Consider the following 21279-nt stretch of genomic DNA (forward strand, 5'->3'; position numbering starts at 1 on the left):
GATCACAAGTCATTTCAGGCTTTATAGGACAACACCTTAATTCAACGGGAAACTAATAGGAAGCCAGTCCAGATTCTGATGAACTGGTGCTCTCAAACAGATGCACTGCTTTATAAGTGAGCTGCTGCATTCAGTTTCCAGGCTGATTTAAGGTGAAATTTAGTTTAAGACAAAAGCATAGATTATAGTAGCAAGGTTTGCAACTAAAAGAAACAATTATATCCCCCAGGCCTGTTGGAGACTGAGGAGAGTTTTCTTGATCACTGCTGTATATGATCATATAATAGCAGGTGGGGATGCAACAATACTCCCATCTTGCAAACTCTAATTACAAAGGGCTAGCATAAACCCTCCAATGAAGGATCAAAATAACCCTTGCCATATCTTCCAGTTCTTTCTCTCAGCCTATCAGCATCATGTCAGTCTTATCCAGTGAGTTTCAAGCAACCAGCTCTCATCCAAGCCTCAGTCTCAAGTAAGGTTCAGCAGCAGTGGCTCAGTTGGATAAGATATAAGTGGTGGTGCAGGAAGCGCACCTATATTTAAGGTTGTCTGACACTTTCCAGCGTAAGATTCTGTGTTCAGTTGTTTATAATTTTGCTAAATTATGCTGAATGGCTACCCATTCTCTGAACACCATCCTCCCAATGTACTAAACAAGGTCAGGGTCCTGGGGAAAAACAGTATGTGATCATGTAATTAAGAACTGTATCATAATGCATACACAGAAGAGGACCAAATTAAAGTTGCATGGGCAACCTTAATTCGGGCATTTCCTAATCTTTTTGAGTTGGGACATTGAATAAAGATAGCTTGGATTAACCCAACTGTCATCATTCAAAATCCACTGAACAGCACTTTGCAGACACTATGGTGCAGACATTTGTCTGTCTCCTCCAGAACCATGACATAAGAATTCAAAAAGCTTTCGTAGTGCACTTGGTCAGTTTCAGCCCATGACTTCTGTCACTGGTGTTCTAACAGTCTTCACTCTCACTTCATCTGTAAATCAAAGTGATCAGTGAGGACATAGCTGAAGGCGAGGGCACAAGGCCACCCCATCAATGGCTGAAAATAGTAGATTAACATAAATCCTACCAAGTCTCCAAATCTGTTGAATGTATCGTATCTTCCCTTTGGGCCTTCTGGAAGAGTTCCCATTCCATTAACTTCATAGGTTGTATTATCAACCAGTCCCTCGTGGAGAATAGATGTGTCCCAAACTCAAACCACAAGAGGTAGGTAATGATTAGTCCATGACAATAGATTTAATATCCAAATGCCTAATCTCCAGTCCTAGCCAAACAATAAATCAAGAATTTGAGACAATAATTCCTTCATCTCCATGGTACCCATGAAATCCTGAGCTGATATAGAAAACTCATCATCTGAGATGGATGTTTAAGTTACTGAGCACTGTCATCTCTGATGATTCCAAAACCACTGTGGTGAGAAACTATTAGCTCATGCAGGGACTTTGCAATGCAGCAGGATGATTTGCCCATTAGAATAAGTCCCAGGACTCACACAAGTATGCATTTAATTCATTTAATTTAACTAATTTGAGGTAGGAGACCTCCTGCATTTCAGATTGGCTGCAAAGAACACATCCACAGTATCTCTTCATCACTTCCTTTTAGGCTCATGCTGTACCCAATGCTTGTCTAGAATCAACTATGCCACAACTTGTCCAGAAGGATCATTCAATCAGCATTTAAGAAACGCATGCAAGACTAGTGGGGCAGGGTCATCTTTAATGAAACCATGGACAGATGACACTTTATTAACCATCAATCTTATATACAACAGCATGCATGAGCATAAGATTGGAATATTTGTCCACCAATACCCCCAACCTCTAGTTCAAACAATGGAACAGAAACTAAAAAATTTCTTGTTTAAACCAGGATTTCTTCCTGCCTTGTCTCCCCAACCCATTATCACAGGGATCAAAGAACCCTAAGCTTTACAACCAAGCCCCTCATTCCAAGCCTTTGTATCCACAGTGCACAGCACAGTTGTTCCACCTTTTTAGACAACCTGGAGGGACATAGCTGGTTGTTAGAATAAGGACCTCCAGGGCTGGCTGCAAAACCCATTTCTATTAATCCCCTATCTTCCAATCAGCAGAGAGAAAAAAATCAATCCCTTCTTCCCTTTCCCTGAGGCTCTTGCCTTTATAGTAAAGATTACCAAACATCTTCAAAATGCCATCATTAGGTTAAGAAATGGGGAGGAATTTATCCCAAACCCTTTCCTACCTTTTTTCTCCCTGGCCCCTCCTCTTATTCCAGGAAACTCCTCCTACCCCAGACCAATCCCTCCAAAAGGACATTACTTCCTCCATCATGAGTGTCTAATTATTGGCAAGAGAGGAATTCTTGTCTGCATCAACCCCATGTTCCTGCCCCTGAGAGGTCAAAGACTGGTGACAAGGCCTAAAATCAAGGAAAACTCAATCCATCATTTTTTATTTGTCCTATGGATCTTTCACCTCCACCTAAGGAAAAAGATAAACTTATCCACTCAAGTCTACACCCCTCTTGAAATAACCCCTACAAACTTTCCCCACCATATCCACAAGAGGAAAAAAAAAGCCTAAAAACCTTGCTCATTTACTTCTCCTGCTGATCATCATCATCAAAACGCAGGACAGAAAGAGACTATTATAGAGGTGGAGGAGAAAATAATTTTTGAATTTTTAAAGCTGCTTTCATTCCCTCACATCTCCCACCCATCCTCCCAACACATTCAAATGCCCAGCTACCAACCAGCAACACACACTCATTCTGCACACCCCCCAACAGCCATCTATTATTTCCCCAAGCACATCTGCACCAAATCTGTCCAGCATCATCCACCCATTTCACTCACACTTACCTGTAGAGCAGACCCTATTGTCTAGCAATACCAGCCACCACCCCATGCATCCCAGAAGCCACCAATGGCTAAACAGCTCCCAACTACCCTAGAACCCACCTCCAGCAGCTCACTGGCCCTTCAGTACCTATTGCCATATCCTCAGTAGCAATCTGATCCCCAGTACCTACTTCCACAGCACCCTAAACTTCCAACAGCACTGACACTTAACTGGTTTTCACATCAATATAACTCCCAGCACATTCCATCACTTCTACCTACCCAAGCTCCCCTCTATCCATGCATGCTTCCCCCTGAGCATCCATCCCCAAGCTCCTGTCTATCCGTGCATGCTTCCCCCTGCAATACCCACCCCCAGTTCCCCTCTATCACTACACCCACCCCCTCAGCAACCACCTAGTTCCCCTCTACTAGTGCATGCTCCCCCTTCAACATCCATCCTCCAGCTCTCCGTTATGCAAAACGCACTCTCAGCACCCACCCCCACTTCCCTCTCTATCAGTCCACACTCACCCCTCAGCATCTATCCTCCAGTTCCTTTCTACCAGTGCACGCTCCCCTCTCAACACCAATCTATCAGTGCACACTTCCCTATGCAACATCCATACCCAGCTCCGCTTTATCAGTGCACGCTCCCCCCTCAGTAACTCTGCCCCCGCAGCTCGCCTCTATCAGTGCATGCTCCTCCCTCAGCCTCCATTCTCCAGCTCCCGTCTATCAGTGCATGCTTCCCTGTACAACACCCACGGCCCGCTCCCTTCTATCAGTGCTTTCTCCTCCCTCAGCACTCAACCCCAGCTCCTCTCTATCGGTGCATGCTCCCTCGTGTAACACCTACCCTCTATTGGTGCACAGTCTCCCTCAGCACTCAACCCCAGCTCCTCTCTATCGGTGCATGCTCCCCCCTGTAACACCCACCCTCTAGCGGTGCACACTCCCCTCAGCATTCACCCGCAGCTACCCTCTATCGGTGCACGCTGCCCTGAGCAACGCCCACCCCCAGCTTCCCACGCTTCCACCCGCTCTCCAGCCTCCGAATCTCCCTCTCCCAGCAGCAGCAGCACGAGCCCCCCTAGTCGCGCCTCCGCACTGTCTCGTGCCGCGCCCAGACTTGGCTCGCACTGCCAGGGCAGGCAGGGCGTGGAAGGGAGGGGGGGTTGTAGCAGTATCACCATGGTGACAGTGACGTTGGCTCACCCTGGATCTAATTGGAGGAAACCCCGTGGCCCCAGCCGCAGCCCACGGGCCAACCGAGCTTGCGCCCCGCCTGTGCCCGCCCCCGCGGCGGCGCGCTAAGTCTGGATTGGCTAATAGCACGCGGGGGGTGGGCCCCGGCTCGGAGCAGGCGTTCGGATTGGCCGTGTGAGGGCGGGTCTGGCAGCGGGTAGGGTTGCCTGTACCAACGCCCTTTAGCGCTGGCTCTCGCTTGAGACGGGAGCGGCTCTTTCTCCTCGCCCCAGCCCCGAGCGGAGCGCACCCGATCTAGCGGCGCCAGCCGGCTCGGCCTAGCGGAGCGGACCCGACCCAGGTGAGCGGGGCTGGGGTCGGCGACGGGGATGCGAGGGGTCGCCGCGTCCTCCATTTTGTGAGAGCGGCGCGGAGTCCCAGCCGCGTCGGGGAGCGGGAGATGCCGCCAGCGCCGCCGCCATTTCACGCCCGGCGGGGCCGCCGGGACACCGCGCTTTCCCCGTCGCTCCCCCCGCCCCCCTGGAGGCAGCTCCTCCCCCTACCCGGGCAGGGGTCGTGCCCTGCCCCGGAGAGAGCTGCCGAGCCCCGTTCTTCCCGGGAGGCTGCCGGGCCGGGCCCAAGGCGTGGACGGAGTTGCCTCTCCCTCGTCCGCTCCGGCCTGAGCCTCCAGACCCCACCCACCCGGCCTGAGCGAGTCCTGTTCGCCGCGCCCCCCAGGGGGATGGGACTCTTCCGTCCCCGCCCTCTCCCGAGGGATAGAGTCTCGGTCCCCCTCGGGGAGGCTCGGGTAGGGGGCTTCACCCCTTGCCTCGCGCTGGGGACGCGGATCCATTTGCCCCAGTCCCGGCGCCTCATCCCCTTTCTTTGCTCTAGGGAAAGACTCCCCGTGGTCTCCGGGCCTGGTCCCGCGCCCCCTCCTTCGCCAAGGGACAAAGGTTCCCTTATTCTGTCTCCTCATCTCGGGGGCACCCCTTCCCCACGTGTCTGCCCAATCCGCCCACAACGGGCGCCCCTCCCGGTGCCCCTGCTTGCCTCGCTGGAGCACGGATTGCTACCCCTGTCCTCGGATTCTCTCTTTTCGGGGCCATTGTGTTCCCAGACACGCACTAGATAACCGCCTTCTCCTCCCCGTGTCCTCTGGGCTTGTTCGTCCTCCTGTGGCTACCCTGGGGCTGGTGGTTCTTTTACTGCCCCTCTCCAGTGCTTCCACCTTCAGGCAAACCACTCTGATCCCCACGCCTAGAGGGAAGGGTTTGGGCAAGGCTCCTGGGGATGGCCCCTTTGGGTTAATGACTTCCAGCCGTCTGTTTCTCCCCCCCCCCCCCCCCCCCAATATCTTGACTAACCACAGACTGCAAGCCCTGCTAGTGCACACAGGGGTGAGAGAGAGGAAAGTGTACGCGGAGACAAAAGCCATTCTGAGGAGGCTGGAGTGCTTCTTTCCACCATCTGGTCTCTAGATTGGTCTCCTGTGGGGAGAGAGTGAGTTATCTTTTCTCTCGTCCAGGTGGTCCAGGTTATTAACCTTCTTTAGAGGCTCTGGAGATAAGTGCACTTCCCCTTTTCTGTAACCAATTCCCTGTGAAATGGGCTGGTTGTATAGGCCTAGGATTCTTCATTCCAGGATAGCTCTTGGGGTGATGGTGTGGTAGGGACCCTTTGTGGCCTGTGATTCTTGGTTCCTGGGGAGATAGTTGGTTTGGTGTCTTCTCAGTTTTGGGGAGGGGCAAAGTGTAGTGTTTTGCAGCTCTTGGCTCCCAGAGACATGACTAATCTGTTTCCTCCCTGACAGGTTTTGAGGTGCCTTTTCCTCTTGACAGTGTGACAGTCCCAGCCTCTCTTTCTGCCTTGTGCTTTCACCACTGCCAGCCACCATGGAGAAGACCGAGATGATCCAGAAAGCCAAGCTGGCTGAGCAGGCTGAGCGCTATGATGATATGGCCACCTGCATGAAGGCAGTAACCGAACAGGGTGCCGAGTTATCCAATGAGGAGCGGAACCTGCTCTCGGTGGCCTACAAGAACGTAGTGGGGGGGCGGCGCTCTGCCTGGAGGGTCATCTCTAGTATTGAGCAGAAAACAGACACCAACGACAAGAAGATGCAGCTTGTCAAGGACTATCGGGAGAAGGTGGAGTCTGAGCTCAGGTCCATCTGCACCACTGTGCTGGTAAGTTGGGGAACTGGGGATACATCTCGTAACCCTTGACGCACAAGAGATTTGTACATACTTCTGTGCTTGGGAGTGAGATCGTAGGTTTGGATGTTGGAGATCTGTGTGTGACACTATGTTGGGGTGTGGGGTAAGCTATTGCACCACTCAGTTGAAGGATGCAGGGATATTGTCATAGTGAAGTGTGGGAAAGGAAGATGTGGGCAGGAGTGAGATCAATATGCAGCACTGTCTTGTAGTTATGGGGGCTATAGGAGGATTTGAGCTCAAGTTCGTCTGCACTATGCAAGGCAGCTCATCTGTCTGCAATAACAAGGTTGGAAGGAAAAACAAGAAAGCTGCTTTCTTCCTTTTGTTCTTGATTAATAAAACAGTTGTAAGCATCCAGATTAACTGAGTGATAACTGAATTATCTGCTTTGGTGTGCTCAGCTGGGTGGTGGTCACAAACTTCTGTGTTAGGTCAAGAGGAGACTTGTAAGAAGTTGAATAGCTTTAGAGGGGGTCTTGAATAAAATGTATATTTTATATTGTATAAAATATAAAAAGTCATCTTCAGTGAAGACGTAAATATTAAATCTATAGAAAATTAGGCTTCCTGCACCTGCAGATGTACTCTTCAGACTGTCTTGTATGGTAGAGATGCAGTCATTGTGGAATAAGGCAAAACTACAAAGATTTAAGCTTGTAAGAGGCACTGCAGATGAATATTAATACAAGAGTACAGAAATGCCCATATATCTATTTTGGGGGAGGCTGCAGCAGTGCCTGTGTCTTCTAGATGTTCGCAGTGGTGCAAATATACTGCATTACAGTGGGGGTTGAATCTGTATCAGCAATGCAGAAGGTGCAGCACCCTGTTCCACATGATCAATGAAAGTTCTGGCTGCCGGAAGCTAGATGTGTAATGCAGTTGGAAACGTAGCAAATAATCTTGAATACTTTATTACCAGTGTAATGATAAAATAACATTTTAAGTCCTATCTAATATTTCAGGCATCTTAGGACAGGAAGAGGTGATAGCAAGTTCTTAAAAATAAACTAGTATTTCTAGTTCAACCAGGAGGTAAACTTGTACTCACTTGGATTAGGAGACTTGTAGTTACTGCTGTCTCTTTCAGTAGTAATTGAGGTAACTCACAAAACTAAGTGATTGGGCAGCAAAATGGCAAATGAAATTTAATGTGGATAAATGTAAAGTAATGCACATTGGGAAAAATAACCCCAACTGTACATACAATATGATGGGGGCTAATTTAGCTACAACGAGTCTGGAAAAAGATCTTGGCGTCATCATTTATAGTTCTCTGAAGATGTCCACGCAGTGTGCCGAGGCAGTCAAAAAAGCGAACAGGATGTTAGGAATCATTAAAAAGGGGATAGAGAATAAGACTGAGAATATCTTATTGCCCTTATATAAATCCATGGTACGCCCACATCTCGAATACTGTGTACAGATGTGGTCTCCTCACCTCAAAACCTAGCACTAGAAAAGGTTCAGAAAAGGGCAACTAAAATGATTAGGGGTTTGGAGAGGTCCCATATGAGGAAAGATTAAAGAGGCTAGGCCTCTTCAGCTTGGAAAAGAGGAGACTAAGGGGGGATGTGATAGCGGTATATAAAATCATGAGTGATGTGGAGAAAGTGGATAAGTTATTTACTTATTCCCATAATACAAGAACTAGGGGTCACCAAATGAAATTAATAGGTAGCAGGTTTAAAACAAATAAAAGGAAGTTCTTCACACAGCGCACAGTCAACTTGTGGAACTCCTTACCTGAGGAGGTTGTGAAGGCTGGGACTGTAACAATGTTTAAAAGGGAACTGGATAAATTCATGGTGGTTAAGTCCATAAATGGCTATTAGCCAGGAAGGGTAAAGAATGGTATCCCTAGCCTCTGTTCATCAGAGGATGGAGATGGATGGCAGGAGAGAGATCACTTGATCATTGCCTGTTAGGTTCACTCCCTCTGGGGCATCTGGCATTGGCCACTGTTGGTAGACAGATAATGGGCTAGATGGACCTTTGGTCTGACTCAGTACGGCCATTCTTATGTTCTTAGAAGCAAAATCAAGCCAAGAATTCTAGCTCCTCTGACAATGGGAACATCTGCCTGGAAATACTTGTATGTTCGAATGTTTGCTACCACCTAGAATTTATTTTTCTGAATTAAGAATCTGCTCTAACAATTCTAAGCAGTTTTCTTATAAAGATTTATTTGAAACTACTTGGTAAATCAGTCAAGACAATTGCTATTTTTTCCTTAATGCACTTAAAAGGTATTTCATTTCTTAAAACTTGTGTTTCAGGCATGGTTAAAACTTGCTAAGGCTTCATTTTAAAAAAAAAAAAATAGTATGACTCATAAACCACAGGTTTAGACTGATTCTTGTTTCCTGTGACAGAATTCTAATTAGACTTACTGATGTGTTGCCAGTATTTTACAATGGGGCTCTCTCAAATCATCTCTCCTCTTCTGTGATCCAATCTAACCACCAGTGTGTTAGGATTCATACACGCAACCAACCCTCCAGACTCTGAGACTTTTACCCCCTTGCGCCTTTACTTCCTGTCAAATTGAATTCTCAGGAGGTTTTGTGATAAACCATCTCATCCTGTTTTGTTACTTCATCTTAATAGATGCTTCTATAAGTGGTCTAGTGCAGAGTTGGCCAACCTGTGGCTCTTCAGAAGTTAATAGGCAGCTCCTTGTATAGGCACTGACTCCAGGGCTGGAGCTACAGGCGCCAACTTTCCAATGTGCCAGGGGGTGCTCACTGCTCAACCCCTGGCTCTGCCCCCACTCCACCCCTTCTTGCCCCCTTCCCTGAGCCTGCCATGCCCTCCCCTGCCCCGAGCCTCCTGCATGCCACAAAACTGCTGATCAGCGGGGCTACTATTGGGTGGGAGGTGCTGGGAGCGGGAGGGAGAGAGGGGCTGCTGACATATTACTGTGGCTCTTTGGCAATGTATATTGGTAAATTCTGGCTCCTTCTCAGGCTCAAGTTGGCCGCACCTGATGTAGTTGCTCTGGAACTGAATAAGATGTGAGCATTTTGAGCCCTTTTGGCTTGTCTATGCTGAAGTTACCCTAATCAGTTGGTATATGTAGTGCAAATGTGTAATGTTCACAAAGGTGATGTTTGCGCATATCCCAATAAACTTACCCCAATTTCACTGCATGTGCTCCCTCTGCTCTCATCTGGGGCCTCATTGGCAACTGCCTGCTTTCATTTGCCCCTAAAGTCTGCAGGAAGTAGTGAAGAGAGAAACCTACAAAGCCACATGCTTTTCCTGTTCTCTGGCATCAGCAAAAACAAAGATGCACATCTTCCTGTAGTGGGGGAAAGGGTTTTATTATCAGTTTTCACTACTAGCTGTGATACTGCTGCTTTCCTTTCCAGCACCATTTGTAGTTTAACCCTATTTTCCTTTCCGTTACCTACTTCATTCTGCTGCTACTCTGTTACATGAGTCAGCAGCTGAAAGATTGAAACTGCCACTACAAAGAACAAATTTCCCAGTGCTTGCATATGATTTAGAGAAGGAACAATAAGTGCTCTGGTGAGCCCCCTTCAGCATATCCTAGCTTTTAAGCAAATTTCAGAATAACTTCAAGTTGTTCCTGGTTTCCAGGAACATTAAGTTCCTGCTCTTGGTAAGCTACCTCTCAGAGGTTATCATGTAGTATAAAACTTCTCTGTAGTCTAGTCTATGGTAAATGCAATAACTGCTTGCAAATAATATGGAAGGGTTCCTTGTCAGTCACTGAACTGTTGCGATCTAAAACGGGTGGATATTTTGGGTGCAGTAGGTGGCTGCTATTACCCAGTTATGTTACTAACAAACAAAAAAAAGCTTTGCTGTCTATACAGCTCAGCTTTTAGAAATTCATACATGCTGTTCTAGAAATCTGCATTTATAAATAATCTTAGCAGTATTTCGCATGCAGCAGTAGAACCTCACAGTTGCAAACACCAGAGTTACGAACTGACCAGTCAACCGCACACCTCATTTGGAATTGGAAGTATACAATCAGACAGCTGCAGTGACACCCCTGCCCCACCACTCCCCAAAAACGGCAAATACAACATGTTAGCCATAAACTACTTTTTAAAAAAAAAAAAATTGACAAGGTAAGGAAACTGTTTCTGTGCTTATTTCATTTAAATTAAGATGATTAAAAGTATCATTTTTCTGCTGCATAGTAAAGTTTCAAAGCTGTATTAAGTCATTGTTCAGCTGTAGACATCTGAAAGAACAATAACATTTTGTTCAGAGTAACAAACAACCTCCATTTCTGAGGTGTTCATAAGTGTGAGGTTCTACTGTGGTTAAGTAACTAAAATGCTGTAAAATTGTCTGATATTCCTTTTTTCCCTAAAGAGTGCTCCAGCTCTCCTAGTTGAATAATAATAAATAAATTACTTTACTATTCTTATCTCCACTGAAATACTTCTACTGCACGCTGTTTAAAATTCTTAATTTCATTTTGACTTTACCTGCTCTCTTGCAAGCCATTCACGTACAGCTCTCATCATTGGATACAGAGCTGGTCACAACTGTGTGATAAGATGTTATTGGTGCTAATTGTATCCCAAAAGCAGAAGATGGAACTTAAAACAAGATAATCTTGATGAAGTTTCACAGGTAATGGGGGATTTAATCATTCAGGCAAGAGAACGGTCACTGAAACGAAAGCGTGGCCCAGTTACCATATGGCTTTGGCAGAAAACTTGCAGTTTGAATGTCATTTGCTTCCCATAAGAGAAATTTTCAGTAAACCTGGTTGAATTGCTTGACTGTTCTACTGGATACTGTTGAATGACTAAAACTGTGTGGAATTTTCAAAAGTGCTTAAGTGATTTAGGAGCACAATTATCAAGTCTCTGGAGTGCTCTTGAAGATCCCACAATTCCCCAGACTTGGAGGCCATAGAATTTAATTTCTGTATAACTGATCCTAAAATTCTTTATTCATTATAAAGATAAAAGTAGGAGTTGTGTACTGTTTACTTTGAGTGTGGTTAAATGTAGTGTTAAACTTGCATGGCATGCTCAAAGCTCTAGAGCACAATCATTGCTACATTCACAATCATCCAGTGCATCTTAACGGCTACAGCTTTCAGGTTTTTTAAAAATGGAATACTTCCAAATGCACTGGGCGCACCCTTCCTTTGAGAAGCAATTAAAGTGTGGCATAGCAGAGTATAAACAACAGTACAGTGGTGTCTGAGAACCTTTTGATTGCTACTTGTATGCTACTGATATTAGTATTGATTCCTAGCTTTGCTGCCTTTTGTATGGAGGGGAGAAGGAAATGGAGATGTTTCACAATATGAGAGGCTTCTGTGATACCTTGTACCAACTTCTAGGTCCTTAGTACTTCACCCTTCAAGGGACATGACGTATATTTCTCACAAGTTCACTGTTTTATGTTTAATTCGTGTACTTTCTGTATTAGATAACACTTTGTATATCAGTTTCTATATCCCCAGTTTGTTGGGGCTTTTCATGCAACAGGGAAGAGATTTTTAAATTGAAAATAAATTGGTATGGTAATGTGGGGACAGTACTGACACTAAATCTTGTTTAAAAAATGGCTAACTTTCAAGATGCTGATGTTGCTTGCTTTATGTATTAAAATCCCTCAAATTGTAGCTGCTTTGCATCAGTCATGCGGGTCAGGTACTTAATTAGGAAACAGCATTAAAAAAAACCTGTCATTCCACCTCTCAAAGCTTGTTGTATGATGGCTGACAAGACTTTCTTGCCAGACTAACATGGTAGCTACTAGTTTTTAAAAATGCATCAGGAAGCAGTCATTTGATCAGGATTCTGAGGAGAGCCATGAGAGTAGTGAAAGGATTAGGGAAAACATGCTTTATGTGATATAGAAAGAGCTCCTTTTCAGCTTAAAGAGAAGGTTAAAGGATAACTTGATTAGATTCTGTAGGTCCATATCAAGCTTGTTCCCCATTTAATGTTCTCTTCAATCTAGTATACAAAGTTTTTTAACATGATCGAATGGCTGGAAATTGAAGTTAGACAAATTCAAAATGGAAATGAGGCATGCATTTTTAACAGTGTGATTTAACTATTGGAACAATTTACCAAGGTTTGTGCTGGATTCTTCATCACTGGCAGATTTTTAAAGAGACGGATGATTTTCTAAAATATACTCTAGTTCATGAGAAATTGTTATGGGGAAAGTCTATGGCCTATGTTAAACAGGAGGGCGGACTAGATCAGTTGTGGGCAACCCGCAGGCCGCACACGGCTCGTGAGGATAATCCAATGGTGGGCTACCAGACAAGTTGTTTACATTTGCATGGCCTCCCACAGCCCTCCCTTGCTGTGGTTTGCTGTTCTCGGCCAATAGGAGCTGCAGGAAGCAATGACCAACATGTCCCTGTGTCCTGCACTGCTTCCTGTGGCTCCCATTGGCCAGGAACGGCAAAACGCAGCCACTGGGAGATGCGGCGGCTGTGCAAATGTCAACAACCTGTCTGGCGGCTCACCAACAGATTACCCTGACAGGCTGCAGGTTGCCTATCACTGGACTAGATGATCACAATGTAGTCCCTTTTGGCCTGGAATCTATTAATCTAGAAAGGCTATTGGTAACCTCACTTAAGTTGCTAACCGTATATGCACTGTGGCTCTGTTTTATTTTAGGGCAGTTTTATTTCACATTGAATAAAATGGCGTACACTACCAACTTTAGTGTTGGGTCTGTAGAACTACACTTTCTCATGATGAGAGAATTCAGAGACATAAATGAACACTAATATCAGATGACAACTTTAACAGTTGAAAGAAACTATGTGCATTAGGACATCTTGCATTTCCCTAAGCTGCCCAAAACGTCATTAGCAAAAGCAATGTAATCAGGAGTGTGAAGAAGCATGTTTGCAGCCTCTGCTAAGTGTAGTTTATGTAGGCATTGGAACTTGTTCACTTTGTTTTTTTTTTTTTTTTTAAATGTGTACGTTTCTTGTGAATACAAAACTGAACTGGTGGTTGCAGTGCTGATTAGCTCTTTAAATCCTGTTTCTCTATATTTTCCATTCTTTACATGGCTGGGTTTTTGTAATGGTAGATTTCAAAAGTCAGATCTGAGAATAGGGGTTATTGCATAAACCTCATCTTGTATATTAGAAGCACTGAGGTTTTTTAATATACTTACATTTTCAAAATAATGTAATTAGCACTGTTTTTAATAAAATTTGAGATGATTGCTCTTAGATCCTGAGACATCTGGTGGAGCAGTTACATGGTTATCACAAACCTAAATGTCTTGGGGTGTGGTTTTGTTTTACTTTCATCATAATCTAAGGGCTAGTTTACAAATTGGCATTTTTTTATCTGAATTCTGCTGGAGAGACCCTTGGCTCTTACAGTGGCTTCAGAAATAATCTAAGGTTTAGGTTACTCATTTCACGAATTCAACAGTGTTCCATGTTTGATATTAACCTTAATTTATGTTGCCCCGGGATTTTTAGTGAACTGTAAAAGTTTTGTACTGAAATACATACAATTGTAAATGTAATCCATAGGGTTTGGTGGATGAATAGAAGAAGTATGATCTTTTGACAGCTGGGATGTTGTCAAAAGCAGTTTGGATGGAAGGAATAATCACGTTAGCTGATTGTTGCCACTGATTTGTTTATTTCGGTAATGTTGATACTGAGTTTGAGTTAATTGCCCCAAAGACAACTGGTGCATATCTGAGGCAACCCCTGCATGGGTTTACCCTTTGTTCACGATTTGAATCATAAAGAGTAGAAACACAATTATGATGATCCAAAACTTTAGATTCTATAATATGATTCTGTTGATGAAGAATCATGGCGTGCACGTAACTCAGTTTCCTGTCTTCTGCTTTCAGTGAGAGGTTAGTATTTTGGAAAGTAGTATGAATGGGGTAGAAAGGATTAGCAATGCACCTTTAATATACATATGTGTATGCATTTGTACAGTAGGAATCATAAAAATTCATCTTGAGAGATCTTTCCTACTTCACATTGTATGTATAGGTTTCTTACAGGGTGGATTGATTTAAATCATCATTTTAAATCAACAGGCAGGAAACCTTGATTTAAATCTGTTTACACCTCTACGCTAAATAACACTGTCCTTGGGAGCCAAAAAATCGTACCGCGTTATAGGTGAAACCGCATTATATCTAACTTGCTTCGATCCACCAGAGTGCGCAGCCCTGCCCCCCCGAGCTCTGCTTTACCACGTTATATCCTAATTCGTGTTATATCGGGTAACATTATATCAGGGTAGAGGTGTACTTGTGTTTTGCACTTGTACTTTTTATTGAAGAGAGGCTGATTCTAATTGGTAACCATTAAAACATGTCACTTTGCAACTAAATTTGGTGCTTCTCTTTGCTAACCAGGAGTATACGCTATATGTATACCCATTTATTTAAGAAGTACATAGAAAAACGTTTTAACTAGGTTAATTTTTAGCTTGCAATTTGTGTCAAGCTCTTTTTGGATGGAAATTCAAAATCAATTAGAAATGCACAAAAACGGTTTTATTTATTTAATAAAACTACCTTTAATGTCCTGGGTACACAATCTTTTCAATGTGTTTTGCATTTAAAACTTTTTTATTAAATAAAGACAGTATTATCTGTAATAATTTAAATGAACTGATTGTATCTGATCACCATGTCCTTCAAGACTTTAGAACTAGTAGATCTCATCCTCTCTGTTCTTATGATTGGTAGGAAAAAAAACAAGCATCCCTGCTTTTTTCAACTGAATTGGTTTCTTGACTGCTATGACCTAGTAATTGAACTAATCTAGATGAGTAGACTGTAATTAAGGAAGAATTCTTTCCTGAGTGCCTGACTGGTGAATCTTGCCCACATGCTCAGGGTTTAGCTGATCGTCATATTTGGGATTGGGAAGGAATTTTCCTCCAGGGCAGATTGGCAGAGGCCCTGGGGGGTTTCTGACTTCCTCTGCAGCATGGGGCATGGGTCACTTGCTGGAGGATTCTCTGCATCTTGAAGTCTTTTTAAACCATGATTTGAGAACTTGAGTAGCTCAGACACAGGTTAAGAGTTTGATACAAGAGTGGGTGGGTGAGATTCTGTGGCCTGCATTGTGCAGGAGGTCAGACAAGATGATCATATGGTCCCTTGTGACCTTAAAGTCTATGACTGAGTCTCCATGTGCAGATGGAAGTTCCTGCTGCCAAAAGCCAGTTTAGTGCTTCAGATTCCAATTGATTAGTCGGTGACTTTTTGAAAACTTGGCAACAACTGTGTACTTCTGAATAGTAATTTTTTAATTTAATTTAAATTACTTTAGTAGCTATCAGCTTAGTCCTCAACATAAGTTTAAAATTTCAAATTTAATTATAATTAAAAAAATTTAACAACTTTAGAATTCTTTTAAAAAATGCCTGTATTTAATTTATATAAATATCAATTTCTTTAAAAAACTTGCTTTTTTTAAGTCATTGATTTTTATTTATTTATTTATTTATTTATTTATTTTATCCACCTGTTTTTTTTTTATGGAATTAATTGAAATTTGAATTGGGAAGAACTGACACTGGTGTTGCTCAAGTTTGGTGTGGTTTTTTTTTTGTTTGTTTTTCCTGGGGGTAGGGGGATAGGCACAGCATGGGCCAGGGATGCCATTTAGGACGGAGGGTGTTCATGATCTCATCCCAGGGAAGGCATCACAGGCATTAACAGAGCTGGCTCTTGAGCAGCTGGTCCCTGGTAACAGATTCTAAGGGCTGATGGTGCTGAGCCCCCCGCCCAGCCCATCAGGGAGGGGGAACCTGTGCAGCTGATACTGCTGAAGTAGGGGGTGCCTATTCTAGATTGCAATGGCAACTCCCTCCTGCAGAATAGGTTAGCAAGGCTGGATGTGGATTGGGGGATGTAGGGCTGAAAAACTTGCTCCTTTCTCTGAAATATGTGAATTGGCATCATTGCTGGCCTGGAGGAGTCACGTTAAGAGATGAGCCCAAAGGGCGACGTGGGATAAAAATGTTCAGGAACCTAACCACTGCTCTAGAAGTTATAAAAACTGAAGATAATTAATTTAGGGTTCTCCACCAAGGCACTCATTTGGCTAAGTGTACGCCTTAAAATAGCATTGGTGAAACAGCAAAACATTCCACTTTCCATACTGGATCGGAAGCTCACCTGGTCAGATATCCTTTTTCCAATACCAGTTTTTCAAAGAAGTTAATAAAATATATTATGGAAGATAGTTCATAGGAACAGTTCCTTCATGATCCCATGAGTGGTTAGCATATGCCCTGAAATATGAGGGTTTATATATTTTAAACTTTGTCCTGTCTATTGTAACTGCATGTTATTCATTTGCTACGTTTCCTCCTTTTTAATGTTGCCTAGACTTTTTCCATATACCTTTTGCTATTGCATGCACCCATCTCTGCAGAATTGTATCCAAAGTTTTTGGTTTTCCTAATATAGAAGTCTTTCCATGTCTCTGAACACACTGTCTGTCTCATTGAGGAGGCATGGCCAGAGTAAAGTGTTCCATTTTGGAGTATACTAATAACATAATGAAATTATAATTTCAGTGAATCCTAATCCATTCTTTAGACAGTTTGATGTTTGCTTCAGTGACATCAAATGGTCTACCTGAATTGTTTGTTTACTAACAATATCTGAGTTGTAAAAATTATTCCTTCCAGTGTGCCTTACTTTACTTTCCTTTTTCAATACTGTATGTCATATACCTGTGTGCCCTCCATTTGCCTGCCTGTTAGGGCTCTTGAGTGCCTCAGGGCTTATCTACATTTGAAATGCTACAGAGGTACATCTGTGCTGCTATAGTGCTTCACCTCCTTCAGAGGCGGTAGTTAGGTCAGTGGAAGAATTCTTTAGTTGACATAGCGCTGTGTTCACTGGGGGTTAGGTCAACTTAACCTTGCCACTCAGAAGTGTGGAGTTTTCACACCCCTGACGATGTAGCTGGGTTAACTTAACTTTGAGTGTAAACCAGGCCTCAGTCTTCAGTTCTGATTTAAATTTTGCCATCTCATTGCCCCATTTGTCCTTTCTAGGTCATTAGTGACTATTTTCAACCCTGATAATAAAGGACTGTGCAGTATCATGTCAAACTTGCCATTTATTCTTATTTTGTCTTTGCCAGTTTCTGATCAATGAAAGAAGTTTACCTCTGATCCAGTGATTACGTGGTGTCTTTAAGACTTATGATGGCCTTTCGGGTTCTAAAGTGCCTTACAAACAATTCTGTCCATTTATGAATTGCCTATAATCTTGAAATGGAGATTTAATATTATTGTGCCTCTGTGATCTTCTGTAACTCTGTTACTTAATTCAGATGCTTATACTTAAACATACTGACTGGCACAAACTTTTTTCCCTGCTAAGGGGCAGGCTATCCACCAGGTGAAGTGAAGAGCTGCCATTTTGAGGCAACTTAAGTTCCATGGATTTAGGAAAAACTTGTGAACTATAAGGATAGTTAAGGAGCCTGGAATAGGCTTCCAAAGAAGGTTGTGGAATCCCTATTATTGGTAGGGCCCTACCCAATTCACAGCCATGAAAAACTTGTCACAAGACCCTGAAATCTGGGCTCCCCCTATGAACTCTGGTCTTGTGTGCTTTTACCCTATACTGTATAGATTTCACTGGGAAGGCCAGCGTTTCAAACTGGGAGTCCTGACCCAAAAGGGAGTTGCAGGGGGGCCACAAGGTTATTTTCAGGGAGGTCATGGTATTGCCATTCTGACTTCTGTGCTGCCTTCAGAGCTGGGTGGCTGAAGAGGTGTGGCTGTTGGCCAGGCATCTAGCTCTGAAAGCAGCACCCTGGAAGCAGCAGTGCAGAAGTAAGGGTAGCAATACAATACCACGTCATCTCTACCTCTGCGCTACTGCTAAAGGTGGCTCTGCCTTCAGAGCTGGGATCCCAGCCAGCAGCTGCTGTTCTCCAGCTGCCCAGCTCTGAGGGCAGCGCCGCCATCAGCAGCAGTGCAGGAGTAAGGGTACTGCAACCCTCTCTAGAATAACCTTGTGGGAACCACTCCCCCCCCCCCCTTCAACAAAACTCTCCTTTTTTGGTCGGGACCCTGCAATTACAATATTGTGAAATTTCAGATTTAAATAGCTGACATGAAAGTTGGCCTTTTAAAAATCCTATGACCCTGAAATTGCCCAAAATGGATCGTGAATTTGGTAAGGTGCTAGTAATTGGAAGTCTTTAAGAACAGTTCAGACAAACACCTATCAGAGATTATCTTGGTATGCAGTAACTCCTCACTTAATGTCATCCCATTTTGTTGTTACATCACTGATCTATTAGAGAGCGTACTCATTTAAAGTTATGCTATGTTTACTTTTAATGTTTTGGCTGTGGGGGCTTGGAACCAGGGTGGGCCATCAGCTCCCCTCCGCCACCCCCAGCGCCTCCCGCTCGCCTGCAGCCCAGCAGATCAGCAACTCCCCCCTTCCTTCCCACACCTCCTGCCTGCAACAGTCATCTATTTTGCGGAGTTTAGGAGGCTCTGGGGAGAGGAGCGAGGATGCGGCACACGGCCTGTCCCCTCTCCCCGCAGAGCCTCCTGAATGCCCCGAAATAGCAGATTGTTGCGGGCGGGAGGTGTGGGGAAGGAGGTGGGAGGCTGCTCACCTCCCACCCGCAGCAGTCAGCTGCTTTGCAGCATTCAGGAGGCACGCAGCCTCCCCCTCCTCCCATCCGCAGCAATCAGCTGCCCCCCAGCACTTTGGAAAGAACAGCAAGAGGAGCAGCCAGACCCTCACTCTCTGATTCCACCACCTCAACCAAGCTTCACAATCATTATTGCTGAGTACAGTATTACATTGTTTATATACCTATACTGTATAAGTTTTAATTTTAAACAATGTCTCTTGTCTGGCAAAAAAAAATTCCCTGGAAACTAAACGCCCTCTCCTCTTACATTAATTCTTATAGGGAAATTGGATTCGCTTAAAGTCATATTTTTCAAAAATATAACGTTAAGTGAGGAGTTACTGTACTTGGTTCTGGGGTGGATAAAAATCAATATTTTTTGACATTCTAAAAGTACTGTTTTAAAATTTAAATCAGACTTTTTAATTTATTTTTTCTTTTAAAAAAATCTATTTAAAATGAAATCTGAATGTAATACAAAATGTGTTAAGGCCTAAATTTCTAATCCCTTAAAACATTTAAATAAATATGCTGAATTCATGAGCTTCAATCAGAAACTTTGAGTTCAAGTCTGCTTTTCTCTATATAGAGGGTGGAGGGGAAGGACATCAAACTTTTGAGCTCATGTTTTATAAATATGGCACAGTAGGTCTGAGTAAGTAACTCTAGAGACTCTTATTTTGCAAGAAACTTAAGCAAGTAGGAATTTAAGATCTCTTTCACTTAGACATATTTGAAACTTTTCCCAGGCTGACCTGAAATTAGTTTAATTCACTAACTCTACAATTCATCCTTCTGTTTAATAAATTGTTTTGTTATAAATAGAACAGGAGTACTTGTTAGTCTCTAAGGTGCCACAAATTTATTGGAGCATAATAATATTCTCAAATTTGTTAGTCTCTAAGGTGCCACAAGTATTCCTGTTCTTTTTGTGGCTACAGACTAAAACGGCTGCTACTCTGAAACCTTAGTTATAAATGTGAAACATGTATTGATAAGAGAAGTTTTGCATACCCTACTTGATCCTCAGTGCATCATAGGCTGGACTAGAGGACTTCCCTGAGGTCCCTTCCAGCTCTACATTTCTATGATTCTGTGACTTGGAACTATGCCATTAGCTATTAACACCATTTTAAAATACTTAATAAAAAACCTAACATCGTGCTTGGTGTCAGAGTGTCTTCACTACATTTAATTTTCATAAACTAAGATGGTGTCTTCTTGTGGACCTTTCCTATTAAGGAAAAAAACAGTTTCCTCAGGAGTTTCACGTGAATCACCGCTTCTGCAGATGTTGGTGAGACCCTACTGTAGGATTCTTGTGTATATATAAAGAAATTTACTTAGTAAATTTACTTAGAAATGTACTTAGTCCTTAACCAATCGTAAGCATTGGCTGCCAGTTCTTAAAACTATGTAGGCAAGCATTCAGAATCAAAATGGAAAAAGCAGATTAGATCATATCCATTTCCATGCCATATAGGAGTGTTCCTGTGTTTTCTGCAGGATGTTGTCAGGTCATTTTAAACTATTCTAATAAAGGTCATTCCGCTATTATTGGAAAGGAATTAAATGGAAAATCACTTTACTTGATCTCTAAATTACTTGTGCACTGGGGATAAAAGCTTAGTGTCTTAAATAGCTTGTCATCCAGTCCCCTCTTAATGTTGTCAAACAGTAAACTGATGCACAAAAGTTGGATCTAGAAGGATAGTCTTACCTTTCATAACAGAATTCCAGAAGAGGCAGCAGACTAGGGCAGGGGAATTCTTTCTTCTTTACTGGGGGGAAAAAAGTGACCACTAAAATGTATCAGCTTGAAATAGGCAATTGGTGTTCAGGTGTTTGGCAGGGGGACAGAAGAATGCAGTCATCCATGAATACAAGCATAACTACAAGTGTTCTAAAGCCACACTGATCAGTGTGCTATGAAACTAAAGCAACTTAGTATCAACAGTAGTTAAAAAGGCACTGTCACTGAAGCTAATTTTGAGTGAATGAGTTGTCTAAGACGAGTGGGCAAACTTTTTGGCCTGAGGGCCACGTAAGGGAATAGAAATTGTATGGCAGGCCATGAATGCTCACAAAATTGGGGTTGGAGTGAGAGCGCTGGTTGAGGATGCGGACTCTGTAGTGGGGCTGGGGTTGAGGAGTGTGAGGCGGAGGAGGGTGCTCTGGGCTGGGACCAAGGGGTTCGGAGGGCGGGAGGGGGATCAGGAGTGCAGGAAAGGGTGCAGGCTCTGGGATAGGGCTGGGGATGAGAGGTTTGGGGTGCAGGAGGGTGCTCCATGCAGGGATTGAGGGATTTGGAGAGCGGGAGGGGGATCAGGGCTGGGGCAGGGGTTAGGGTGTTGA

At 43.7% G+C, this 21279-nt stretch overlaps 1 protein-coding gene across 2 annotated transcripts in view; it reads left to right on the forward strand.

Moving 5' to 3' along the window:
- Positions 1-4263: 4263 nt before the first annotated feature.
- The window catches only part of YWHAQ (tyrosine 3-monooxygenase/tryptophan 5-monooxygenase activation protein theta), a 39999-nt gene continuing 22983 nt past the window's right edge, over positions 4264-21279 (forward strand). Inside the window, exons 1-2 of one of the 2 annotated variants that reach the window (XM_030555449.1) lie at positions 4264-4408; positions 5861-6236. In XM_030555449.1, coding sequence (XP_030411309.1) covers positions 5943-6236 — 294 coding nt within the window. In that variant the 5' untranslated portion in view covers positions 4264-4408; positions 5861-5942. Of the gene's footprint in view, positions 4409-5448; positions 5551-5860; positions 6237-21279 lie in introns of those variants that run through there. The other variant, XM_030555450.1, reaches the window with a different exon arrangement.

Source organism: Gopherus evgoodei, chromosome 3 (assembly GCF_007399415.2).
Source record: "Gopherus evgoodei ecotype Sinaloan lineage chromosome 3, rGopEvg1_v1.p, whole genome shotgun sequence".
In the NCBI taxonomy this organism is placed as follows: domain Eukaryota; kingdom Metazoa; phylum Chordata; order Testudines; family Testudinidae; genus Gopherus; species Gopherus evgoodei.